At 47.6% G+C, this 27269-nt stretch overlaps 2 protein-coding genes and 1 long non-coding RNA gene across 30 annotated transcripts in view; 1 reads left to right on the forward strand and 2 right to left on the reverse strand.

The window, feature by feature from the left end:
* LOC310745971 (uncharacterized protein) overlaps nucleotides 1–27269 on the reverse strand; it is a 105968-nt gene that overhangs the window by 42491 nt on the left and 36208 nt on the right. For 3 of the 26 annotated variants that reach the window (XM_083579378.1, XM_083579402.1, XM_083579406.1), the window contains exon 5: nucleotides 307–433. The exons of 5 other annotated variants lie outside the window; for them this stretch is intronic. In XM_083579378.1, the coding sequence (XP_083435504.1) occupies nucleotides 307–433 (127 nt within the window). Of the gene's footprint in view, nucleotides 1–306; nucleotides 434–1121; nucleotides 1205–1469; nucleotides 1552–1984; nucleotides 2492–5122; nucleotides 5243–6358; nucleotides 6485–14142; nucleotides 14270–14984; nucleotides 15068–16368; nucleotides 16451–17439; nucleotides 18081–22045; nucleotides 22395–27269 lie in introns of those variants that run through there. 18 more of the 26 variants (XM_083579391.1, XM_083579396.1, XM_083579397.1 and 15 more) reach the window with 14 other exon arrangements.
* The window catches only part of LOC310746011 (uncharacterized protein), a 104746-nt gene that overhangs the window by 15966 nt on the left and 61511 nt on the right, over nucleotides 1–27269 (forward strand). The gene's annotated exons all lie outside the window — the stretch shown is intronic.
* On the reverse strand, nucleotides 24379–24955 carry LOC310746344. The gene is made up of 2 exons (XR_014540654.1): nucleotides 24694–24955; nucleotides 24379–24567 (listed from the first exon to the last, which is right to left on the reverse strand). It is a non-coding gene; the product is annotated as an uncharacterized lncRNA (long non-coding RNA).

Genomic DNA, 27269 nt, shown 5'->3' on the forward strand with positions numbered 1-27269 from the left:
TAAAATAAATAAACATCCTGGCAGAAGCTACTTCAGCTTCCCTTGCCACTCTGAAGCCTACATTTTAACACTCCGGTCATTTCAGAGCAGCCTGGTCATTGTTTAAAAAGGCATAACTGGAGGAAGAACATTCACAGACAAAACATTAGATAGCTCTCCATTGAAGGTGTGCTTTGGGGGGTGTTAGAATCCCAGATGTTGTACGTGGTCCTGCTGAGCCCCATCAAAATATTGGAGGTTCGTTACATAGAGATACTGTATGTATTGAATTCCAAAGCTGATATTATCATCCAACAGGAGCCTTACCAAGCGAGTCCATGATCCCACGATTTTCCTCCATGACTTCCTTATGCAGGGCTCTCTGGTCAGGATCCAGCAATGCCCATTCCTCGTCTGTGAAACGGAGAGCTACATCTTCAAAGCACACTGGACCCTAAAATGAAAAAGTACATTCCTCTTTGACAGCATAAAGTTTATCTATTACACGCTGCTCTGTTGTTTTCTGCCTGTCAATGGCTGTGTTGTTTTAATGGGATTGTTTTTCTGCATAGTTTAATTACACGTGAGAGTCTTTTAATGTATTTAATTGTGTCTTTTAATGACGGGCATTAATCTTTTGGAAAGGAGTGGAACTCCACAAGGTGGTCTTCAGATCATTTTATCTGTGCAAGCCTTCCCGTTTGCCCCATGAAAGGACTCCCTGTCCACTGTTCTGAGGCAGAACCTTCCTGGTGCCTTAAAGCCAACTTCAAGGGGCACATGGGGGCACAGGGAAGGGGGTGAGAGGGAAAATAGTCTCGTTGTGCAGCTGGTGGGGCTGTTAGGTGAATCCTCACCATTCTGTTGTAAGGTTTTCCAACACTTATAAGCCGATTTTAGCATTAAGAGATAAAGATGTCAATTAAACTGAAGCTACTGATAAATAATGCTAGCAACCTTCTGAAGGCCAGTCTAGGTGAGGATCCTTATTCTCAACACATAAACCTTGATTGAGATGCTCAGACATTGTTCAGGGCAGCTTTGACAGAAGTCAAGAGGAGGAGAGGAGATTCCTTTGGGCCGAAAAGCAGTCTGGCTGCCCCACCCCTCTGCCTCTTCCCCACAAGGCTCCTTCCCGCTACCTGATCTGGTTCCACAGCCACTGCTTCTCCTCCACCTCCATGGAAAGGCAGATGAGGAGGTCTTGCCAGCATCCTTCTGTCACCTGCCAAAGTTAAATGGGAAGCCATGAGGCCATGCTGCTCTCAGAGGGTGAAGCTGTGCATCTCTAGCTACAGGTGGGCCTTAGAAAAAGCCTCACTTGCTGCTTTCATTTGGACATTTGTACCCATTTTGTCGTTTAGCTGTGTAAAAAGACATCTCCCCTCCTTAGGATTCTAAGTCACAAATGTTTTCTCCAAAAAGATGTGAAGACCTCTCAGATCCACAGAATGTGACCAAAGAGAGAGAAAAACCTCATTGCTTCCTACCTGGGGGCCTCTCTCTGGTGTCCAACAGAGTCCTCTTTGCCTCAGAGGAATCCGGGCGCATCTCTGCAAATGGATCCTTTCCCTGAAAGAGAAAGAAGGATTTGAAAAGAATTAGAAAAAGAACGGCAGATGTAAACACTCTAATGAGAGCCAGTGTGGTGTAGTGGTTAAGAGCAGGGGACTCGTAATCTGGGGAACCGAGTTCGCTTCCCCGCTCCTCCACATGCAGCTGCTGGGTGACCTTGGGCCAGTCACGCTTCTCTGAAGTCACTCAGCCCCACTCACCTCACAGAGTGTTTGTTGTGGGGGAGGAAGGGAAAGGGGATTGTTAGCCGCTTTGAGACTCCTTCGGTTAGTGATAAAGCAGGATATCAAATCCAAACTCTTCTAATGGCGTCAGACATCATTCCTTGGAAGTTTTCCAAAAAAGGATGGGCAAACTATTACAGTGTTGGGGGATACTCTCCCTCCTGTTAAGAGACCCCGGGGAATATCCAGAGGAAAGTCTCTCTCACCTGCTTTCTCTCTGCCTGCTTCCTCTCCTCTGCCTGACTCAGGAGGAATCCTTCGGCCAGGGCCACCGCCTGGGAACTGGTCTCCGCTCCACATTCCCTCACCCAGCTCTCCATCTCTGGCGGAAGGACAGCCAGGAACTGCTCCAAGATCACCAGGTCCAGCATCTCAGCTTTCGTGTGCCTTTCTGGCTGCAGCCACTGATGGCAAAGGTGGTGGAGTCGGCTGCAAACCTCTCTGGGTCCATTGGCCTCTTGGTAGCAGAACTGCCTGAACTGCTGGTTCCGCACATCTGAGCAGAGGGTATCCTTCTCATTCACGATCTTCTGCATGGAGCTTTCCCAGAATCCTTCACTGCTCTCGGTTTTGATGGCATGGTCTCTTCCTGCTTCTGGGCCAGCTGAGTCTTGCTCATCCATCTGGGCTCTCAGAAAACCTCCAAGAGATCAGAAGGAACCCTTGGTCTTCTGCCAAGTTCTGTCTGTCCTCATGAGAGGTGCTACCAAATCCTACAAAGCAAATACATTGTTCTGTTATAAAATTCATACACTGTCAGGAGAAGAAAAAAGAAAGCATGGTTGAGACTTGCTAGGAACAAGGCCTGTACCCCCACAGCTCAGATTCTTAGCTTTTTTCAAGAAACAAGCAAACAAGCAGGCAAGAAGGAGAAGCAAGCCTCTAGCCCACCTAGAAGGAAAGTTACCATGCAAAATGTGCAGGCAACTGAAGGGATTTCTGTGATACGAATAAGCCTGGTCGCTCCTGCCTTTCAATAGTTTCAGTCAAAGACTGAAGTCAGAACTGTGACTGACGAATGAGTAATGTGTATGGGGTGGAGTTCATTTCCAGGCTCAATTCAAGGATTCACTTAGGCCCCCAAATATCTGATGAACTGTCTCCTTCTCTACAGACCATCTTGGATGTTCAGGTTGGCAGAGGGGATCCTCCTGGTAGTTTCATCACCACCCTCAGAGTTTTCGGTGGGGGTGACCCAAGAGTTCCTCAGTGAGGGAATTCCCTCCCAAGAGAGGCCAGCCAGGCACCTTCCCGTCTTTACCACAATATCCGACTGCTGAGACGTGTGTTTTTAATACTGAATATGGTTGCAACCAGCCCTGGGTTATAAATGTAGTTTTAGTAATAAGAGTAACAAAAATAACAACTGGAACAATAAAAAATAAAGTGTAGGGGGGAGGAAAATAAAAGTGCAAGAAAACACCCACCCACTCCATCAGCAATTGGCTCAGTGTGGTTGATCTAAATTGAAATTATCTTCACTTTGAACGCCGCTCCCACATTCAACCAAAGACCAACATTTTTTAAAATTTTATTGGTAACATAAGGAGAAATATGACTATTACTCTTAATTAACCACAAGGGCTCCTGACATTGCAGAGGGTTGGACTAGATGATCCTCAGGACCCCTTCCAACTGATTCTATGGCTTCCTCCACAGTATCCCTGGGATACTGTAAAAACCCTCCCCACCCTCTCCCTATATATAAGGGTCTGGTGATGTCTGTTTCAGTGTATCTGAAGAAGTGTGCATGCACACGAAAGCTCATACCAAGAACAAACTGAGTTGGTCTCTAAGGTGCTACTGGAAGGAAATTTTTATTATTATTATTATTATTATTATTATTATTATTATTATTATTTTGTTTCGACTATGGCAGACCAACACGGCTACCTACCTGTAATCTGGGAACCACAGTTATGGATGCTGGCAGTTGCTAGGAGACACCCCCCCTCCCCAGAGTGGTTTAACAATCCATCCTCCTTGCCAGGGAACTCAGATAATTGTCTCTTGGGCAAAGGGGGCTGGTGGAAGAGGGGGGCGCTGCCTGTTTCTCCCCCAGCTGAGCTTTGCTTCCTTTCCTTGGATGGTGAGACCCCCCAGGGGTTCTCAGTACGGCTTTCTGTTAAGTCTCCAAAGATTCTCAGGGCATCTGAGCAATGGTTGCATGTCTGAATGGGCGCACATGGGTTAGCCAGGAGTCTGGATTGCATTGGGACAAACTCAGCATAAGAACAGAAGATAAGTTCCACAGGATCAGGCCAAAGGGCCCACTGTGGGGGGCAGAGTAGACCCACCGTGGCTCCCCTCTCCTCCTCCATGAATTTGCCTCCTCCTCCTCCTCTTAACAAATCTAGACAGCATCTTAAAAAGCAGAGACATCACCTTGCCAACAAAGATCCGTATAGTTCAAGCTCTGGTTTTCCCAGCAGTGATGTATGGAAGTGAGAGCTGGACCATCAAGAAGACTGATCGTCAAAGAATGGATGGTTTTGAATTCTGGTGCTGGAGGAGACTCTGGAGAGTCCCATGGACTGCAAGAAGATCAAACCTCTCCATTCTTAAGGAAATTAGCCCTGAGTGCTCACTGGAAGGACAGATCCTGAAGCTGAGGCTCCAATACTTTGGCCACCTCAGGAGAAGAGAAGACTCCCTGGAAAAGACCCTGATGTTGGGAAAGATGGAGGGCACAAGGAGAAGGGGATGACAGAGGATGAGATGGCTGGACAGTGTTCTCAAAGCGACCAGTATGAGTTTGACCAAACTGCGGGAGGCAGTGGAAGACAGAAGTGCCTGGCGTGCTCTGGTCTAGGGGGTCACAACTAAACAACAACAACAACCTCCTCCTTTTAAAGCCATCCAGGTTGGTGACTTTACCTGCCTCCTGCAGGAGGGAGTTCCAAAGCTTTAACTCTGCAACGCAGGAAAAAGCACTTTATTTCTCTGCCCTCCACCTTCCAACATTCCTTATTTATCTACTGCACAGATAAGGTTTTCATTTTCATTGTGTATTTAATGTCCGAATGTTTATGTCTGGCTACCACCTCTGGTAATAAATGTGACCTGAGCATCAATGTGAATTGGGTTTATTTGCACGACTTTTCCCCTGACCCAAAGACCAGCCCCCCCCCCCCAAGTGGCAGGCAGCCCCTGGATCCGGAGGAGCAAAGTTGCAGACGAGGAGCTCTCCTTGTCTTTGCAGAGAGGAAGGCGTGGAGTGGGCCCCTCTGCTCCCTGATCTGGTGGGTCCTCCATGCATGAGCCGAACAGCCCCCCCATGCCCCCTCCCCCTGCAGCCCCCCTTCTCCCCAATGCACCACAGGGGGAAGAGAGGGGAGACTCACCAGATCCCAGGAGGGGCCCCGAGGCAGCATTTGCAGAGGGAGATCAAAGCCACCCCTCTCCCTATGCAAGTGGGGGGGGGGCTGGAGGGAGAGGGTTTAGCTCTGGGGGGGGACCTGCCCCCTCCTTTATTTCCTCTCCTCTCTAGGAATCCAGCTCCGCTCCTTTTAACCCTTGCAAAGCCGAGCGGAGCAAGCTCACCCTTCTCTGCGCTTCCTCTCTCCAAAGCAGATCTGTGCATTGCGCACACTCGGAGGAGAGGCTTCATTGGGGGGGGGCTGTCCTGGCTGGTCTGAAATATGGTCTGAAGCTCAACATCAAAAAACGAAGATCATGGCCACTGGTCCCATCACCTCCTGGCAAATAGAAGGAGAAGAAATGGAGGCAGTGAGAGATTTTACTTTCTTGGGCTCCATGATCACTGCAGATGGTGACAGCAGCCACGAAATTAAGAGACGCCTGCTTCTTGGGAGGAAAGCAATGACCAACCTAGACAGCATCTTAAAAAGTAGAGACATCACCTTGCCAACAAAGGTCCGTATAGTAAAAGCTATGGTTTTCCCAGTAGTGATGTATGGAAGTGAGAGCTGGACCATAAAGAAGGCTGATCGCCGAAGAATTGATGCTTTTGAATTCTGGTGCTGGAGGAGACTCTTGAGAGTCCCATGGACTGCAAGAAGATCAAACCTATCCATTCTTAAGGAAATCAGCCCTGAGTGCTCACTGGAAGGACAGATCCTGAAGCTGAGGCTCCAATACTTTGGCCACCTCATGAGAAGAGAAGACTCCCTGGAAAAGACCCTGATGTTGGGAAAGATGGAGGGCACAAGGAGAAGGGGACGACAGAGGACGAGATGGTTGGATAGTGTCTTCGAAGCTACAAACATGAGTCTGACCAAACTGCGGGAGGCAGTGGACGACAGGAGGGCCTGGCGTGCTCTGGTCCATGGGGTCACGAAGAGTCGGACACGACTAAACGACTAAACAACAACAGTCCTGGCTGGGCTCTGAGCTGCCCCCTCCCCTGGCCACGAACGGGAGGAGGAGCAGCTGGCGGGGAAAAGGCTCTGCAAGAAGCAGGAGTCGCCTTCCTAAAATCCAAAATGCCAGAGACGCCTGGCTGCGAAACCTCTTCGGGCTCCTCGGGAAGGGACCCCCAGGGGTCATCTAGTCCAACCCCCTCGTGCAAGGAGCATCCCCTGCAGACGCACGCCCCCCCCCCGCCTCTGCTTACTAACCTCCAGGGGAGGAGAGCCCACCACCGCCAGACTCAGAGAGATATAGTAGAGCTGGGACCCCGCAAGGCCATCTAGTCCAGCCCCCGGCCAGGCCAGGCCCTCGCTCGCCCCCGCCCCCTTTTTCTCAAGCGCCGGAGGCGGAACCTTTGCGCGCGGGCTCTGCCGCCAGGGGGACGCCTTTCTTGAGGGACGCGGAGCGCCTTCCGCCTCGCTCTGCCTCTCGTGTCATGGCGGCGGCCCCTCAGTGTGAAACATGGGGATGCGGGGAGAATAGAGCAGCTTCAAGCAGGTGCTCTATAGCAGAAGCGGTTTGTTAAGCCTCCTAAGTTAAGAGCTTAGGGCCCCACTCTTTGGGGCCCCCCAAAAAATTAAAGGAACAAATAACCTGGATGTACATTTCCAAAATATAAGATAAAAAACAAATAAAATAAAACCTACATCCAGCACCAGTGTTTTGTGTTGTGTCGGCTCCTAATTGTTATGTGCAAATGGCTTCAGATACCTCCTCCTCCTCCTTCTTTGGCCATCACTTGTAGCCGAGTGAGATTGTCCTCCATAAAGACGGTTTTAACAATGAGTCCTTGACTGTGGAGACCATATAGCAGATCAACACCAAAAACAGCAGCAATTTGTTGTTGACAAAAGACAGCTGGACGTAGAAAGGGCCCCATTACCTTCAGGAGCTGAGGGCCGCATCTAACCTCAATCCAGCCCTCCTCTTAACACTAGTTGTACAATTCATGTCTCCCTGGAAGGAAGCCCCACTAAGGGCAACAGCACCTTGCAGAACAGCAGTGGGCTTTTCAAGAGTGGAAAGGCCTCCTTTGGGGCAAGAGATTTGTCATCCTTGAAGAAGACAGGACAAAGGTGTTCACACAATATGCAAAAGTCGTACCTTGCCATGATGATGATTCGGGGAAGTTTTTAATGTGTGACATTTTAATGTACTTTTAATCTTTGTTGGAAGCCGCCCAGAGTGGCTGGGGAAACCCAGCCAGATGGGTGGGGTATAAATAAATAAATTATTATTATTGAAGGAAGGTGAGGACAGGTGACCTCACCTAGGCCCGAAGTCACCCCCCACCAAAGCAGGCTCAAAGCTTCTCAGAGCTTTTCAAAATCATTTTTCTCAGCAGCTAAAAGGCATTAGCTAAGCATCAGAAACATTCCGCTTGCTGTAACTAAAAAGATTGCAACAAAGGTAGGGAACACAGTCCATTGTTTCTCAGGCCTTTCTGATGCCTTCTGGCCTTGCTAAAGAACCACATTGCAACTTGCTTTCTGTCCGGGAACCATGCCAGAACAAGAGATTGAAACATATCTGAACACTCTGAAACCCCTTTCCTGGGAAGGGTGCCAAGAGTCCCAATAGTCCCAAGACAGCTTTCTGTTCATGCTCAGAGGACTCCTGAGGGAGGAGAAAGGAGGAGGGAACTGGAAAGGGGTATATATGCTTGTGCACATGACTGTGAATTTCGTGCATGCTTTTGTGGACTATCACACTTGCTCCTTCTACCAGTTCATGGATGGTAGAAATAAAAGCCTTTTCTCCGAAACTATTCCTTGAGTGTCTGTTGACTCCCACTTCCCTTTCCCAGGCGCAATATTTTTCCCACCCGAGGGCAAAGCCTCATAAGGCTACATTATTATTATCATTATTATTGGCATCTTGATCAATGGTTGAGTTTACATCACAGTCCTAAGCATTTCTACCCAGAAGTAAATTCCTCTGAGCAATGGGACCAAGTGTAGAATAACAGTTTTGGATTGCAGCCTTAAACTGCTCTAAATATACCTGGATGGGGTCTGAGCCAACCATGCCAAAATAGAGGCCTGTCTTGGATGAGATCTGTCTCTGTTATTGGATCCGGCAGGTTTGCCCCCTTTTATCACAGATAGCTCTGATTGTGGGGCAAGTGTATTGTGTGGAGCAGAATTGGCTCCCCTGTTTGCACTCCCTCTGTGCACTCTCAGAGTCTGTTTTGCTGTTCATGGAGGCTGTTTCTACTGATGCAGTACTAATAGCTGCTTCCGTCCCAATGAAAGGGGCATTATCCACATAACAAGCCCTGGAGCAGGGTTTCCCAGCTGCTTTTGTACTAGAATTCCCATCATCCACTGGGGATGATGGGAGTTGTAGTCCGAAAACAGCTGGAGACCCAAGTTTGAGAAACGCTGCATGACAGCTAAGGGTCAATACAAATACAGTAGAATATACAACTGAAATGTTACATTTGTTTTACTACCAATACTGTATTTGAGTTACCGTACTAATGAGGTCTAGTTTTATTTTGGCTTGTGTCATGAACCATTAAATCTGCTTTTTTATAGTAGCATCACTGGGCAGCTGTCAACATGGATGAATGGCAAAGTGCAGTTCTAATTGGTTCAGTCCATAAAAGCCTCACCTACCACAGCTCCAGTTTTGCTTCACTGTTAAGCGATGTATTTTAGTGTCAATATTTGCATGTTCTTTTTCTTCCAATAGTGAGTGCAAAAGACCAATGTCTGTTGCGACAAAGCCTCCTTTGAATGTGTATATGTACCTGGGCTTCACAGCCTAACCTACCTCACAGGGTCAGATTAAATGAGGAGGGGGAGAGCCATGTAGCCCCACCTCAAGCTCCTTGGAGAAAAAAGTGGTACATAAATGCAATAAATGAATTTCAATAGGGACAAATGTCAGATTCTGCACTTAGGCAGGAAGAACCAGCTGCACCAATATAAGACAGGGGAAATCTGCCTTGGCGACAGTACATGTGAAAAGGATCTAGGGATCTTAGCAGACCACAAGCTGAACATGAGTCCACAATGTGATTTCTTGGATACTTGAAGCCCCTTAAGAGTAACGTATCTTCATACTTCAAAATAGTTTTAGCCCTTTTATTTTTTGTTTAATATTCATTAATTTGTATCCAGTTCCATAGCTTCCGAACCCATTCCTGTAGGCCAAGATATAGCATGCTAATTTAGAAATACCATTCCTTCGATTTCAGCTTCTTCCATTCCACTTGGTGTGTCCAAAACAGTAATTCTTGGGGTTTGTTCCATGAGTTGGTGTTTCTCCCTGTTCAGATTTGCTCCGGCACTGCCCCCCACACTTGCGCCCCCTTCCCACTTGAGCCAGGGTGCACAGCTTTAACCTGAGTCTTTACTGGGGTTTTCACCAAACACCCCCTTTAGTCTGTCTGTCATCACAGAGAACTCTTATCTGAACACTTCACCCCTAACACAGCAAAGGAGGAGGTGTGCAGTGGAATGCAACTCTAGATAGATAGATAGATAGATAACAAGGGTTCCCAGGTAACTTTGTGTACATAAATGCATGCTTTCAAACGTTCCTGTTCCTTTTTTTCTAATAGTTTATTTATTTATTTTATTACATTTCAGGGCGATACACAACATAAATATACAATATAAAAACACCAAGTGCATGATGATAAAAACAAGAACAGGAAACAAATCATGAACACCCCACCTCTACCCCCAACTGTAACAAGGAGTAAAGGTAAAGGGACCCCTGACAGTCGTGGCAGACTCTGGGGTTGCAGAGCTCATCTCGCTTTATTGGCCAAGGGAGAAGGCGTACAGCTTCCGGGTCATGTGGCCAGCATGACTAAGCCGCTTCTGGCGAACCAGAGCAGCGCACGGAAACGCCATTTACCTTCCCGCCGGAGTGGTACCTATTTATCTATTTGCACTTGGACGTGCTTTCAAACTGCTAGGTTGGCAGGAGCAGGGACCGAGCAACAGGAGCTCACCCCGTCGCGGGGATTCCAACCACCAACCTTCTGATCGGCAAGTCCTAGGCTCAGTGGTTTAGACCACAGCGCCACCCGCATCCCTAACAAGGGGTATTATAAGGCTGTTCCTTTACTGCTAATCTACCCAATGCAACACTGCTTCAAAACAACCACTACTTTCACCCTCCACCTGTCTCTACTGAAGCGACTATAGACCATCTCAGGAGAGCTGCTCCCTGCCTTGCAGGCCTTTTCCCACCTGGCCTGGGAGGACTGATGGACTGACTCCAGCTGCAACGGCTGAGCCTGTTGAACAGTCTCTGGGGCTTAGGGGCTTTTTGGGTGAGGGGTTGTCACTGTCGAGTTTTTTGTATCTTTATTATCTTTATTATTTTACTATTTATTGAATTTATATGCCGCCCTATACCCAGAGGTCTCTGGGAGGTTCACATAAAAAGATCACAGTATATAAAATAAAAATAAAAGCAATAATCTAATAATACTCCCCCCAAAAAGAGCTACATTTTAAAAGGGTATTGAATGTTAACCAAAGGCCTTGGTTAAAAAGGACCACTTTTGCCTGGCACCTAAAGGTGTATAATGAAGGTGCCAGGCGAACTTCCCTGAGGAGAGCATTCCACAGACGGGGAGCCACTGCAGAGAAGGCCCCATTCTTGTGTTGCCACCCTCCGGACCTCTCAAGGAGGAGGCACATGAAGGAGGGATTCAGAAGATGATCTCAGGGTCCGGGTGGGTTCATATGGAAAAAGGCAGTCCTTGAGGTATTACGGTCCTGAGCCATTTAAGGCTTTATAGGTCAAAACGAACACTTTGAATTGGGCCCGGAAACTAATCGGTAGCCAGTGCAGTCGGACCAGGATTGGTGTAATATGCTCAAACCGTCTTGCTCCGGTGAGCAACCTGGCCGCTGAATTCTGCACCAGCTGAAGTTTCCGAACCGAATCTTTATCTTAGATCTTGTTGTGATTTATGTGAAAACTGCTCAGTTTGGTGCTTTCAAACTCGGAGCCAATAATCTCCCACTTTAGCATTCCTAACCCTCCCTCCCACTCCCTAGCTAAAATTTCCTTAAAACCACCATTCTACTTACTTACCACTATTACATTAATTACTTTGATACAGGTGTATACAACTTTAAATACAAAACACCAGAGCACTGCACACAAAGATTAAGGAGATGCAGAAGCATGCACATTTTCCAAGAGTGTTACTAGAGAGCAAGTGATTAGGTACAGTGATAAGGGTTTCAGGAACCCTGGGAGACTTGGGTTCAAATCCCAATTTGGCCATGAAGCTGAATAAATGGATTTCAAATAGGACAAATGTCAGGTTCTGCAGTTAGGCAAGAAGAACCAGTTGCACAAATATAAAGTGGGCTATCCTGGCTTGCCACAAGCTGAACATGAGACAACAAAGTGATCCAGCAGCAAATTCACTTAATGCTATTCCAGGCTGCATCAACAGAAGTCTAGTGTCCCGATCAAGGGAAGTAATAGGACCAATCTATTCTGCCTTCCTCAGACCACAACTGGAATCCTTTGTTCAGTTCTGGGCACCACAATTAAAGAAGGAGATTGACAAGTTGGAATGTGTTCTGAGGAGGGCGACCAAGATGATCAAGGGTCTGGAAACCAAGCCTGATGAGGAACAGTAAAGGTATTTGGGTATGTACAGAAAAAGAGAAGAGATGATAGGCATCCTCAAATATCTAAAAATCTATCACATAGAAGATAGAGCAAACTTGTTTTCTCCTGCTCTGGAGGGTAGGACATGAACCAATGGATTCGGGTTACAAGAAAGCAGATTCCAACTAAAAATGAGGGAAAACGTTCTGACGGTAAGAGGTGAATTGGACCAGATAGCACTGGGTCCCTTCCAACTCTACAATTCTTTGATTCTACCCGATGTGAGTTCTTTGATGGGAAATGAGATGGGTTCTCTGACTGAACCTCTTTCCGCATTTCAAGCACTGATAGGGTTTCTCCCCTGTATGAGTTCTTTCATGGGAAGTGAGATGGGCACTCTGACTGAATCTTTTCCCACATTTCAAGCACTGATAGGGTTTCTCCCCTGTGTGAATTCTTTGATGGGAAGTGAGACTTTCTTTCCGACCGAAGCCCTTTCCACATTCCAAACACTGAAACGGTTTTACCTCACTGTGAATATATTTATGTCGACGGAAGTTTGTGATTGTATTAAAGCTCTTTCCACATTCCAGACATTGATATGGTACCTCCCCTGTGTGAATAATTTGATGGGAAATGAGGCTTAATTTTTGGGTGAAGCTCTTTCCACATTCCAAGCACTGATAGGGTTTCTCCCTGCTGTGAATTCTTTGATCTGAAGAGAGACTTTCCTTCTGATCGAACATCTCTGAATTCTCCAAATATTGATATGGCTTCTCCACTGTGTGGATTTGGTTGTGGTCTCCCTTAAGATTAGAACCCGCAATGAAGCTCTTTCCATATTCCAAACACTGAAATGGTTTCTCCCCAATATGAAATATTTTGTGGGAAGAGAGTTTGGCACTATGACTGAAGCTCTTCCCACAATCCAAGCACTGATAGAGTTTCTCCCCTGTATGAATTCTTTGATGGCCCTTGAGATGGGAACTCTGACTGAAACTTTTCCCACATTCTGAGCAGAGATACGGTTTCTCCCCAGTATGAATTCTTTCATGGGATGTGAGATGGGCTCTCTTACTGAAGCTCTTTCCACATTCTGAGCAGAGATAAGGTTTCTCCCCAGTATGAATACTTTGATGGACCGTGAGACCAGGCCTGTGACTGAAGCACTTTCCACATTCCAAGCACTGATATGGTTTCTCCCCTGTATGGATTCTTTGATGGACCGTGAGGCTGGAACTCGCATTGAAGCTCTTTCCACATTCCAAGCACTCATAGGGTTTCTCTCCTGTATGGATTCTTTGATGGGAAATGAGATTGGCTGTCCGACTGAACTTCTTTCCACATTCCATGCACTGAAAGGGTTTCTCCCCGGTATGAAATCTTAGGTGGGAAGTTAGATTTGCACTCTGACTGAACCTTTTCCCACATTGCAAGCACTGATACGGTTTCTCCCCTGTATGAAATCTTTGGTGGGAAGTGAGATGGGTGCTCCGACTGAAACGCTTTCCGCATTCCAAGCACTGATATGGTTTCTCCCCAGTGTGAATAATCTGGTGGCCCTTGAGATGGGCACGCTGCCCAAAACTTTTCCCACATTCCAAGCACTGATATGGCTTATTCCCAATGGGAATGTTTTGAAGGGGAGTGGAATGGGAGCTCTGAAAGAGGCTCTCCCAGCAATCTGAATATATATATGGATTTTCCACTATTTGGATTTCGTCATGCTCTTCCTCGTTTTTAATTAGCAATTCATCACCACCTGCAACAAAGGGAGAAATTGATTAGATATTCTCAGGAAAAAATGCAGTCCCAAACTATTGAACAATGCTCATGAAGGCTTGTGATAGAGGAAGAACTGAAGGTCTTACCCCAGGGTTCACTGCTGTTGACTGGCAATACATATTTATTGATTTTGCTTGGCCCAGTCATATAATTTGTGCTATTTCAAATGTCAGTAATCTCATTGGTCAACCAAAAATGTGGGAAGCATAAACCAAAACAAAAAATGTGACAGAATCTACTTCAAGTTCCCTAACAACTCTGAAGCCTACATTTAAAAGCGCAGGGCAGTTCAGGCCAGCCTATTTAGAGTTCAAGAAGACAGATAATTCAAGGGTAGCTGTGGGGGTGTCAGAATCACATAAAGATATGCACAGTGGAGGCTCGGGTTGTGAACGTGATCCGCGCGGGTTGAGATTTGGCGCTTCTGTGTAAAGCGCGATTTAGCACTTCTGCGCATGCGCAACCTCCAAAACCCGGAAGTAACCCATTCCAGTACTTCCACGTTTCGGCGGTCCGTAACCCAAAAAAATGCAACCTGAAGTGGCTGTAACCCGAGGTATGACTGTATCGCATTTCAAAACAGATATTATGATCAAATGGGCAGTCTTACTGAGAGAGTCCAGGATCCCACGATTCTCCTCCATGACTTCATTATGCAGAGCTCTCTGGTCAGGATCCAGCAAGGCCCACTCCTCATCCGTGAAATAAACAGCTATATCTTCAAAGCACACTGGACCCTAAAAGAAGAAGAAAAATGTCTTGCTGTCAGACAGCATGAAGATTATGTCGTTCTGCTGTTTTCTGCCTGTTAACTGATATGTAGTTTTAATGGGATTGTTTTGCTGTACATTTTAACTATGGATGCTTATTTGAACGTCTTAATGGAATTCTCTTATTGTATATTTTAACGATGGGTATTAAACTTGGGGTAAATGTGTAGAACTCCACATGGTGTTCCTCAAAGCATTCTGTCTGTGCAAGTTTGCCAAACGGAGGGGTCTCCTCTTTGCTCTCCCTGTGCCCTTTTCTGGGCAGGGGAGAACCTTCCCGATGCCCTAAAACCAACTTCAAAGGGCACATGTGGGCACAGGGGAAAGTGGGGGGGGGCGAGGAAGCTCCATTGTGTAACTGATGGAGCTGCTTAGGTGAATCCTGGCCACTGTTTCGCATGGTTTGTCAACTGCTTAGAAGCTTTTTTAGCATTAAATGATAAACTTATAAATAAAACTGAAGCTACTGATAAATAACACTAGCAGCGTTCATAAGGCTAGTGAACATGAGGCGGTTGTTCATCATTCTCAGCACATAAACCTCCTGGAATGGCATTTTAAGCCTTTATTAAGGGCAGTTTTGACAGAAGACAAGAGATGAGCCAAAGCGATTCGTTGAGGCCCAGAGAACCCTGGCTGCCCCTCTCTCGGCCTCTTTCCCCCAAACAGTCCTTCTCCCTACCTGGTCTGGTTCCAGAGCTGCTGCTTCCCCTCCACCAGCATAAGAAGATGGATGAGGAAGTCTTGCCAGCATCCTTGTGTCACCTGACGGAGGTAAGTATGAAGCCATGAGTGAAGCAGGGCATCTCTAACTACAGCTTGGCCATAGAAAAAGCCTCACCTGCTGCATGCATTGGGCTGTTTGTAGCCATTTCGTATTTAAGCTGTGTAAAAATACATCATAATAATAACAATAACAATAATATTAGTAGTATTATTTATACCCTGCCCATCTGACTGGGTTTCCCCAGTCACTCTGGGTGGCTTACAGTATATTTAAAACATAATAAAGCATCAAACATTAAAAACTTCCTGATACAAGGCTGCCTTCAGATGTCTTCTAAAAGCTGTATAGTTCGTTATCTGCTTGACATCTAAAGGGAGGGTGTTACACAGAGCGGATGCCACTACCGAGAAGGCCCTCTGCCTGGTTCCCTGTAGCTTCACTGCTTGCAGGGAGAGAACTGCCAGAAGGCCCTCAGAGCTGGACCTCAGTGTCTGGGCAGAACGATGGGGATGGAGACGCTCCCTCAGGTATACTGGGCCTTTGAGGCCGTTTAGGGCTTTAAAGGTCAGCACCAACACTTTGAATTGTGCGCGGAAATGTACTGGGAGCCAATGAAGGTCTCAGGACCAGTGTTATATGGTCTTGGCGGCCACTCCCAGTCCCCAGTCTAGCTGCTGCATTCTGGAGTAATTGTAGTTTCCGGGTCACCTTCAAAGGTAGTCCCACGTAGAGCGCATGGCAGTAGTCCAAGCAAGAGATAACCAGAGCATGCACCACTCTGTATGTGGTGTGGTGTGGAGCCAGTGTGGTATAGTGGTTAAGAGTGGTAGTCTCGTAATCTGGGGAACCGGGTTCGCGTCTCCGCTCCTCCACCTGCAGCTGCTGGGTGACCTTGGGCCAGTCACACTTCTCTGAAATATCTCAGCCCTACTCACCTCACAGAGTGTTTGTTGTGGGGGAGGAAGGGAAAGGAGAATTTTAGCCGCTTTGAGACTCCTTCGGGTCGTGATAAAGCGGGATATCAAATCCAAACTCTTCTTCTTCTCTTCTACTCTGGAGAGTCAGTCTGCAGACAGGGAGGGTCTCATTCTGTGTACCAGATGGAGCTAGCGGACAGCTGCCCGGGACACAGAATGGACCTCCATCTCCATGGACAGCTGTGAATCCAAAATGACTCCCAGGCTGCGCACCTGGTCCTTCAGAGGCACAGTTACCCCATTCAGGACCACACCTGCCCACCCCGTCCCCCCAAAACAGTACTTCTATCTTGTCAGGATTCAACCTTAATCCGTTAGCCACCATCCATCCTCCAACCGCCTCCAGACATATTCCTCCTTACCCAGAGGCCTCTCTCTGGTGTCCAACGGAGTCCTCTCTACCTCAGAAGAATCTAAGGCCATTTCTGCAAACGGATCCTTTCCCTGAAAGAGCAAGGTTTAAAAACAGATGTCAGGGAATCAGGAGCAGGAGCACTGGGGAGAGAGGATTGGGAGAGCGAAGGGGAAGAATCCGAGGGCAGCGTAGGGGAGTATGACAGTGGCCCGAGAGATTCCATGAGCTTCTCCAGCGAATCAGAAGATTCCCAGAAGGGGGCGCCGATGGTCAGGGCAAGGGGGGTCCCAGGGGGGACGCACCAGAAACAAGGAGCCAAAGGGGAACCCCAAAGCAACAGTGGAGGATCGGGACCAGTTTCCCCACCAGAGCGTAGTGGGGGGGAAGAGTCACATGTGTCAGGGGCAGTGTCTCCTCCAGAGAGGGAGTCAGGGCTGACCACGCCTCCAACGGAGGGGAGGTCAGTTGCAGCTAGCCCCCCCGAAGGGGAAAGCAGTGACAGCAGCAGTGAAACGGTCAGGAGGAAAGCTGCTGGCTGGGCGCGCGCGCCAAGTTCAAATGTGCAGGCGCGCGGAACAGCGGGAGACCCGGATGGGGAACCAGCTCCTAAAGCCCGCCGGAGGGAGGGAGAAGGCTCAGGGGAATCAGTGGGAGAAGAGGCTAGAAAGGGCGGAACCCCGGCGGGCAGGCGGACCCAGAGGAGGAAGGAGCAGCGGAGAAGGTGGAGCAAGGCTAGAATCTTAAATTGGTGTCAAGGGGGAGGAGACTCAGACGGAGGATCAGCGGTCTGACACTTGAGACGTGGAGCTGCGCGCTGCGGCTCTGGAAGTGAAACTGAACTTCAATAAAGACTTTTATACTTAACAACGAAGCAGCGTTGGTCCTTTGTGAGCTGGGACCTAGGGTAGCTCTGACAACAGAGAATGGGGAGAATTAGAAAAAAGGCACATGTAAACCCTAACCCTAAACTTTCTTGAATGCTTTCCAAAAAAAGGATATGCCATTATTCGAAAATTAGGGGGTACTCTCCCTCCTGTTCAGAGTCCCTTAGGATTATCTAGAGGAAAGTCTCTCTCACCTGCTGCTCTGCCTGCCTCCTCTCCTCTGCCTGACTCAGGAGGAATCCTTCGGCCAGGGCCACCGCCTGGGAACTGGTCTCCGCTCCACATTCCCGCACCCAGCTCTCCATCTCCGGTGGAAGGACAGCCAGGAACTGCTCCAAGATCACCAGGTCCAGCACCTCAGCTTTTGTAAGCCTTTCTGGCTTCAGCCACTGATGGTCAAAGTGGTAGAATCGACCACAAACCTCTCGGGGTCCATCAGTCTCCTGGTGGCACAACTGCCTGAACTGCTGGCTCTGCACATCTGAGCAGAGGGTGTCCACCTCTCCCAGGATCTTCTGCACAGAGTTTTCCCATAATCCCCCACTGCTTCCAGTTTGGATGACATGGCCTCTTCCTGCTTCAGGGCCAGCTGAGTCTGGCTCATCCATCTGGGCTCTCGGGAGTCCCTCAAGAGATCGGAAGGAATCCTTTGGTCTTCTGCCAAGTTCTGTCTGTCCTAAGTAGAGCTGCTAGCAAATTCTACAAAAGGAAATACATTGTACCATAATAAAATTCATACTCTCGGTCTGAAGAACAAATAGGTTCCTTGAAGAAGAATGGAGGAGTCTTGCTAGGAAACAGGCTGGTCTCCACATCCCAGACTCAGAGCTTCCTCCTACAAAAAAAAGGGAAGATGTAAGTTTCTACCTCTTGGAAGGAAAGTTACTATGCAAAATGTGCAGGTAACAGAAGAGATTTCTGTCAAATGAATCAGCCTACTTGTGCCTTCCTTTCAGCGTTATCAATGAATGAATGGCGTCAAACTGAGATTGGCAGGCGAGTAATTTGTATGGGGTGCAATTTTGACACGAGGCTCAATTCAAGGTGCTCACATGAAGGATTCACTATCCTTCCCTACTGACCCTCTTGGGGGGAGGGTGGCAGAGGGGTCCCTCTTGGTTGTTTCAAACCCCCCCCCCCGAGTTTGGAGTGTGGTGTGGCCCAAGACAGAGCATCCTGGGGGCGCTTCTCAGGTTGGGAAATTCCCTCCCCAGAGGCGTGTCTGGCTCCTTCCTCTCTTCACCAAGGCCTCTGACACCTGAGACAATCCAGTCCCATCCTATTCCTGTGGCTGTCATTTGTTTTAACTCTTTTTAAGATGGAATTTTACCACTGATGTAACTTGTCCTGGGTAATAAATGGAGCAGAGTAGCAGGCAAACCTCCCAGGGACACAGAACCAGGAACACGTTCAGTGTCAAGAACCAGGAAGCAGCAAGAAAATGTCATGGAAAGAGGCGAAATGGGGCAGGGCAGGAATGGGGCAGACTAAAGGGGGGCTGCTTGTACTAATAATAACAAGCTTTACAACAATAACATAAAGCCTCAAGTGGGGGGGGAGCCTCAAGATACACACAGAATCTCAAGAAAGTGGGAGAGCCTGTTGGAATTGGAAATGTTCTCCCTCTGAGATTTTGGCAGAACAAAGCGCACAAACATTACAGCATCATGAGAGAGAGAGAGAAATTATATAATGTTTATTGTTTTTCTATTTTACATTTTAGAATATTCATCTGAACAACCTTAAAATATCAGCTACTTCCCTTCTTCTCCTTCCATGGTTCAGTTTGCAAAACATAAATCCCCACATATCTTATATAAACTAAACCATTCAGTATTTCATTATTACATCCCTCAGAACTCATTTACACTGTTGAATTTATCTTAATGCTGCCAGCGTTTTCAAGTTTACACAATTTCCCCCCATATATTCCGGTCTTCTCTAAATGTCTATTCTTCTTGTTCTCTTAATCTATAAGTCTGCAAGCTGGGCATATTCCGTCAACTTGAGTTGCCATTCTTCTTTGGTTGGGACGTCACTAGTTTTTGCATTTTGGGGCTAATGAATACGGGTGGCAATAGTAGCATACATAAATAAGCTTTTTTGACACATGGGAATTTCCATCTGAATTATCCCCAACAAAAAGGACTCTGGGTTTTGTTTTGTTTTTGAAAAGTACTTTTAAACATTTTTTCAATTCATTATAAATTATTTCCCAATACTCTTTTACTTTTTTACAAGACCACCACATATGATGGAACATACCCTCAGCCTCATTGCATCTCCAGCACTTAGCTGATTCTGTCTTGTACATCTTAGCAAGTCTACGCAGAGTTAGATTCCATCTGTGAATCATTTTCAGGTAGTTTTCTTTCAAGGAATAACATGCTGTGAACTTCAAATCGCTCTTCCATAGTTTCCTCCAGAGATTCACATCTATATTATGCCCTATATCTATTGCCCAGTGTGTCATGGAAGCTTTAACAAGCTCGTCTTTTGTTTCCCAATCTAATAACAGATTGTACATTTTAGGCAAGAGTTTTTCTTCATTTTGTAAAAGTTATTTTTCAAAGTGTGAGCTTTGGTCCAAAAAACATTCTTTCCTGTCTGTTCTAAACATTTCATGTAACTGATGATATTGTAGCCAGTCTGTCACATGGCTCCTTACACTTTCCACTGATTTCAGATTAGGTTCCCCCTCTGTAAAATACAGCAATTCCCAGTAAGTTGCCCATTGTCTATCCATATCAATTCTCTTTATTGTAATAGCCTCAATAGGAGAGAGCCATAAAGGTGTTTTCCTTTCCAGCAGATTTTTATATTTCTCCCTAACTCTATACCGATTCTTCCTAAGGATATAGTTAATAAAACTTTTATAAATTTTCGCCTTCCCATACCAAAGACATGCAGGCCAGCCGAATTTTAAGTCATGACCTTCTAAATCCAGGATGTCTGCCTCAGAAACACCATTTCGCTCAGTGTGGTTGATCTGCACCTTACATTGTTTTATTGGTAACATAAGAGAAAAAAACGACTCTGCCTCACACTTGACCTAAGCACAGCTAGCTCCAAGGGCTCCTGACTAGGCGTTTGGCCAGGAAATGTGGACTGTTACCTGTTAACTCTGCTTTCTCCTGTTTCCCCCTTTTCTGGTTTCGATTAAACCAATCATGAATGAAGAACTCGTACACTAATAATGATCCAGGTGTTCTAGACATTCCCATAAACTTATTGTGTGGTTTTTGTGATGCACAGATGACAAGAGAACACTCGGTCTATTTATTTTTATCCTTTCTTCCTCCTATGATCCTTGTTCATAAAACCCAATAAACCAGAATTCCAAAAAGGAAGGAAAAAGACAACACACACTCCCAGGTCCCCACCTGCTCTGCATCTGCAAAGCAGGATCAACCCACTTTAGAGAGCACTGGCTTCCTCCTACCTAAGAATCCTGGGATCTGTACTTTCTTAAGGATGCTGAGAGCTGCTAGGAGCCACTCCCCAACAATCTGTCCTGTGTGCCGGGGAATTCAGGGAACTATAGCTGGTGAGGAGAGGGTCTCCCAGTAGCTACAGCAATGGGGGGAGGCTGCCTCTTTCACCCCCATCTCAGGTTCCTTTCCTCTCCTGCCTTGGATTCCCTGGATGGGGAGACCTCTAGGGCTTCTCAGCGGGGCTTTCTGTTCAGCCTCCAAAGATCCTGGGGACACCTGAGAGGCTGCATGTGTCAAAGTCTGGAGAACACCCCTGTCGGATGAATGGGTGGTGGGGAAAGCTTTCCTTCTAAGTGAAGGACAACGGAGGGTTGGCTTGCATCTGGAGAAACTCAGCATCAGAGAGTCCTGCGGGATCAGGCCAATGGGACTTCCTATTGAGTCCCCCCTCCTGTTCTTACAGGGGCTTCTTCCAGGAAGCCCCCCAGCAAGATCCGAGTGCAAGAGCAACTTTCTCCCTGCCTGTGGTTTTCCAGCAACTGGAGTTCAGAAGCATCTGAACTGAGGTCTAGCGCTGAGGGCCTTCTGGCGGTTCTTTCACTGCGAGAAGTGAGGTTACAGGGAACCAGGCAGAGGGCCTTCTCGGTGGTGGCGCCCGCCCTGTGGAACTCTCCCATCAGATGTCAAAGAGAACAACTACCTGACTTTTAGAAGACATCTGAAGGCAGCCCTCTTTAGGGAAGCTTTTAATGTTTGATGTATTACTGTATTTTAATATCTCCTCCTCCATCACTTTGGTAGCAGCAACTAGCAGCAGATGCAGAGAATCTCCATCCTGGCGAAGATGCTTCAAAGCTCACTCTGGGACGCACAGAACTGCCACCCACATCCCTCTCCTCCTCCTCTTTGGAAAGCCATCTGGATTGGTGCCCATCCCATCCTCCAGTGGGAGGGAGTTCCCTCGGTTTAACTCTTTGCCCCATGACGCAGCTCTTTCTTTTGTCTGCCCTCGATTGTCCAACACTGGATGGCAAACGTCAGGCTCTCACTGTTATTGTTCCGCATGTTTTGTGCCCGACTGTTTCCGTCTGTCTACAACCCCCGCTGACAAGTGTGACTGATTCACAAATCTGAAATGGGCTTATCTGCATTCCATTATGTTCTCCCCAAAATGGCAGCGTCTTGCCACCGTGGAAGAACAGAGTTGCAGAGCTCCTGCACAGTCGCCCCCTCCCTATCGTTGCAGCGAGGAGGACCCTCTGCTTCCTGACTTGCCCCCCCATTGCCTCAGCTGAACAGGCCCCCCCATGCCTCGTTCGCCTGCAGCCCTGGGACCCCCCCGCCCCCGCTTCTCCCCCAGACTCACCAGTTCCCGGAATGCGCCACGGAGGCAGCGCTTGCGCCGCAGACAAGACAAAAAGTACCAGCCTCCCTTTGCAGGGACGGGCTTTGCAAGGAGGTGCTTTTGCTCCGAAGGACCTGCCCCCCCCCCGCCTTTATTTCCTCTCCTCTCTAGTAATCCCGCTCGGCTCCTTTTAACCCTTGGCAAGCCGGGGGCACCAAGCTCACCCCTCTTCTTCCTCCCTCCAAAGCAGATCTGTGCATTGCGCACACCCGGAGGAGAGGCTTTATTTGGGGGGGGGACCCTCCTGGCTGGGCTCTGAGCTGCTCCCTCCCTTGGCCAGAAACAGAAGGAGCAGCTGGCAGTGGGTGAAATCTGTGCAAGGAGCAGGAATCGCCGTCCTAGAATCCTAGAATAAGAGAGGTGGAGGGAAAGGAGCAGGGAAACCCTCTCTGCAATTTGGAACACCAGTTTGCAAACTGTCACCATCGACCTGCTGAGCTACCGCAAGGAGGGCACCTTCAGCATCATCATCACCCTCATTTTTAATTTGTATACTGTCTTTCCATCTTACAGTACTCAAGATGGTTTGCAAGCTGAAGAAACAAAAAATGTACATCTTATAACAATCTAATGCAATGCAAAAACATGACAATAAAACAAAACTGTAAAATAAGCAACCTACATCAAAAAAGTAACATTCAATGATCATTAGAATAGTATAAAATAATAATATCAACATATAAAAGTTAAAGAGCAGAGACATCACCTTGCTGACAAAGGTCTGTATAGTTAAAACTATGGTTTTTCCCAGTAGTGATGTATGGAAGTGAGAGCTGGACCATGAAGAAGGCTGATCGCTGAAGAATTGATGCTTTTGAATTCTGGTGCTGGAGGGGACTCTTGAGAGTCCCATGGACTGCAAGAAGATCAAACCTCTCCATTCTGAAGGAAATCAGCCCTGAGTGCTCACTGGAAGGACAGATCCTGAAGCTGAGGCTCCAGTAGTTTGGCTACTTCATGAGCAGAGAAGACTCCCTGGAAAAGACCCAGATGTTGGGAAAGATGGAGGGCGCAAGGAGAAGGGGACGACTGAGGACGAGATGGTGGGACAGTGTTCTCGAAGCTACCAGCATGAGTTTGACCAAACTGGGGGAGGCAGTGGAAGACAGGAGGGCCTGGTGTGCTCTGGTCCAGGGGGTCACAAAGAGTTGGACACGACTAAATAACAACAATAAAAGTTAAACAGAAATCCGCTCAACAGTTACACTAATTTCTAAACTATAATCAGTAAAACAATGGCAAGCCACAGTACATAAAATAATACAATACAAATTGAGAAGCAGAAACTAGAGGGTGGAGCAAGGCAGGTGGAAGGAGGCCTTGCCTGATGAAGTCTCCCCCCTCACCCCTGGGACCTGGCTGGTGTCTCCTTGGAGCAACCTCCTCTCCAGGTGCCCACTGGACTCATACAGATCCCGGACCACGCTGGCCCACAACTGGACAGATGTGTAAGGATACCTTGAGGTGGTGCGCATGCTGCTTCTCAGCCCAAGTGCTCGGCACAGCTTGTGGCAGGGGTTTCCAAACTCCCCCCACCACTTGGAAATTTCTGGCCACTTAATGATTTCATTCAGTTTATTGTAGCTTTTGTGGCAGAATCCCAGAATTGTAGAGTGGGAAGGGGCTCTGAAGACTTAGTCCAACCCCATGCAATGCAGGAATATGCAGCTGTCCCAGAACCCACGACCTCAATGTTATCAGCCCCAGGCCCTGGCCAATGTTCTCTGCTAGAGGCTGCATGATATTTAATTGTATTTTTTTTATTGCTCCTTTTATATCTTACACATTGTAGTTTTTCATATTCCACAAAATTCAAAGTGAAATGCAATATAATATGCTGGATAAGAGAAGGAACTAAAATACAACTAAAAATCAACATGAATATTTACTGGGGTAGATGTAGCGTCCCCCATCTTCAGTGACAAAAAAGCAGGAACTATTTGTCTTTTTACTCCTCACTGAGATCTGGCAGAATAAAATATGCGAACGCCACCTCCCAATATCTCAAGGGCTGTCTCATGGAAGATGGAGCAAGCTTGTTTTCTGCTGCTCTGGAGGGGAGGACCCGAACCCATGGCCTCAAGTTACAAGAAAGGAGATTGTGACTAAATATCAGGAAGAAGTTAGAGGTAGGTAGCCGTGTTGGTCTGCCGTAGTCAAAACAAAATAAAAAAAATTCCTTCCAATAGAGAGCAACTAAGTTTGTTATTGGTATGAGCTTTCATGTGCATGCACTTCTTCAGATACACACGAAAGCTCATACCAATAACAAACTTAGTTGGTCTCTAAGGTGCTACTGGAAGGATTTTTTTTATCAGGAAGAACTTTCTGGTGGTAAGATGGTGGTGGATTTTGCTTCCTTGGAGGTTCCCCTGAGGAGACGGGTGAGGTTTCATAGCCAGATATCAGATGCTCAACAAAAGTTTTCCAGCTCCACAATAGTCCTACTCCACAAGGTTGGCGCAACCCCTAGAACCTTCTGCCTGGGAAGAGATGGAAGAGATTAATGCTCTGCACCAGAGCTTTTGTTCTATGGCTATTCATAATGCCAGAGAGGATTTCCCCCCACTCCTCTTCCAACCCTCTCCCTCTAGGATGGGGTTGCCTACTTCTTGCAGAGCCTTTTCCCCGCCCAGCTCCTCCTCCTGTTCCTGACCAAGGGAGGGAGCAGCTCAGAGGCCAGCCAGGAGGGTCCCTCAAAATAAAGCATCTCTGGCTGTGCGCGATGCTCTGGGCTCCTCTGGAACTCCTGCTTTCCAGAGGAAGAGATGGGTGGCCTAGGTCGTCTCCTTCTTCTTCTTCTTCTTCTTCTTCTTCTTCTTCTTCTTCTTCTTCTTCTTCTTCTTCTTCTTCTTCTTCTTCTGCATTGGGGAGAAGGGGGAGTCCCAGGGCACTAGGGGTGTGTGCATGCAGGGCTTGTTCACACACCCTCCAAGTGCCCCTATCTTCCAGGGCTGTCCCTGATTTAGAGAAGCTGTCCTGATTTCTGATTTTATCCCAGAATGCCCCATTTTCCCTTAAAGGTAAAGGGACCCCTGACTGTTAGGTCCAGTCGTGGCCGACTCTGGGGTTGTGGCGCTCATCTCGCTTTATTGGCCGAGGGAGCCGGCGTACAGCTTCCGGGTCATGTGGCCAGCATGACTGAGCCGCTTCTGGCGAACCAGAGCAGCGCACGGAAACGCCGTTTACCTTCCCGCCGGAGCGGTACCTATTTATCTACTTGCACTTTGACGTGCTTTCGAACTGCTAGGCTGGCAGGAGCCATTTTCCTATAGGACGTCCCTATTTTCATTGGAGATGTGTCGGAGGGAGATGGAGCTATCCAACCCCCAAGACGTCTGAAGGCAATCCTACATAGGGAAGCTTTTTTGTTTAACGTTTTATGATGTTTTCATATATGTTGGAAGCTGCCTAGAGTGGCTAGGGCACAGGACGTCCCTGTTTGAATCAGTGAGATGTTGGAGTGTATGTGTTCTGCCCATGCATGGGGGGGCCCTGAAGTCAGGGAGCAGAGGGTCCTGCCCCCTTCCTCTCTCCAAAGCCAGGAAAGGTTCAAGGTAGGTTTCCTTTCATCCACTTTGGGGAGGGGGCCTCTGGGTCAGGACAGCAGTGTAGCCTGAGTTATTGGCACCCACCCTGACAGAGCCAAGTGGGGCAGCCTGCCCACCGGCACAGCCATCGCCCCACAAGTGAGCCCCGACAGAATGAGCTCCATTGGCCCCATGCCCTCAAGGCCACGATCCTCCTCCCTGGGGGTGCCCTGAGGACTGGCTGAATAGACACATAAAAATACACAAACAGTGAAAACGGAAACCTGACTCACGCAATAAATAAATAAGGAAGATGGAGGACCGAGAAAAGAAAAGGCTTCTTCTGCAGTGCAGAGTTAGACCTGGTTAGCGCGAGGAAACAAGCTGGGAGACGGCTGGAGTGGAGGAAAATTATGGTCGAATGCAAGCGAGACTGGTGAGGGTTCATCATGGAGCCTTCCTGGTGGCCAGGAGGGAAGCAACGAAGCAGACTTTGCTATCTCAATAATGCTCCACTTTAACTGTCATTAACCTTTTCGAATGTATTAGGCATGGTTTCTGAGGGTTCTGCATTTGTGAATCTCCCCCCTCTTGCGCTGCATTGCATCTCTCCTTACCTGACCCTGAAAGTGGAACAAATGGCAGGATGTTTTAGCAGCAGAGTGAAAATCAGCTCTCCGTGAAGCTATCTGAGACCCAGGAAGGGGATTTGGGGATGCTCTTACTCACTGAAGGTGAAGTTGCCAGAGTAATGCTGGACACCTGAGACCTGAAATGGTCTAATGGCCTGGGCACATGGGGGCCACTCCAAGGTGATGGGGGCTCTTTCCTGGGGTAGGAGGGAGAGCAGCTCTTGAGGACCCCAGGGTTAGAACCACCCCCCCTCAGCCTGGTGTGAAAATTGTACTCAGTCAACCACAGTTCTAAATTCCTTCCTTGACCAAAAGCACCAAAAGGCAGGAGCAAACAGGCAGATTCATCTCACAGAAATCCCTCAGTTGCCATCACATTTGGCGGGGTCACTTCCCTTCTAGGAGGGCTAGACACGGCCCGGAATCAACCCCCCACAGCTCCCAGTTTGGATGGCATGGCCTCTTCCTGCTTGTGGGCCAGCTGAGTCTGGCTCATCCCCCTGGGCTCTCAAGAAGCCTCCAAGAGATCGGAAGGAAGGAATCCCTTTTGTCTTCTGCCCAGTTCTGTCTGTCCTAAGGAGAGGGACCTCTACTTATTACAGTGCTTACGACCTGTTTTGACGGGCATTAAGGATCCTGGCCCAACTGAACTGGCTGCCAATTAGCTTCCACACCCAATTCAAAGTGCTAGTTTTGACCTATAATGCCATTACCATTATTATTATTATTTCTAACAATTCGTGAAACCACAGTAAAACTAACAAACATTAAAAACTTCCCTATCTTAAAGTCAGATAGTTATTTATTTTCTTAACATCAAACAAGAGGGAGTTCCACAAGGCCCCCTGCCTTGTTCCATGTAACCTCACTTCCCACAATCAGGGAACTGGCAGAAGGCCTTCAGAAGTGGAACTCAGGGTCCGCGTTGAACATATTAATCAAAGTCTCTGAAAATTAAATTCATAGACAGCCATTGTCTGGTTTCTCCCCACTGTGACATCTTTGATGGCCTATGAGACTGGT

Source organism: Podarcis filfolensis (assembly GCF_964270895.1).
Source record: "Podarcis filfolensis genome assembly, chromosome: 12".
Taxonomy (NCBI): domain Eukaryota; kingdom Metazoa; phylum Chordata; class Lepidosauria; order Squamata; family Lacertidae; genus Podarcis; species Podarcis filfolensis.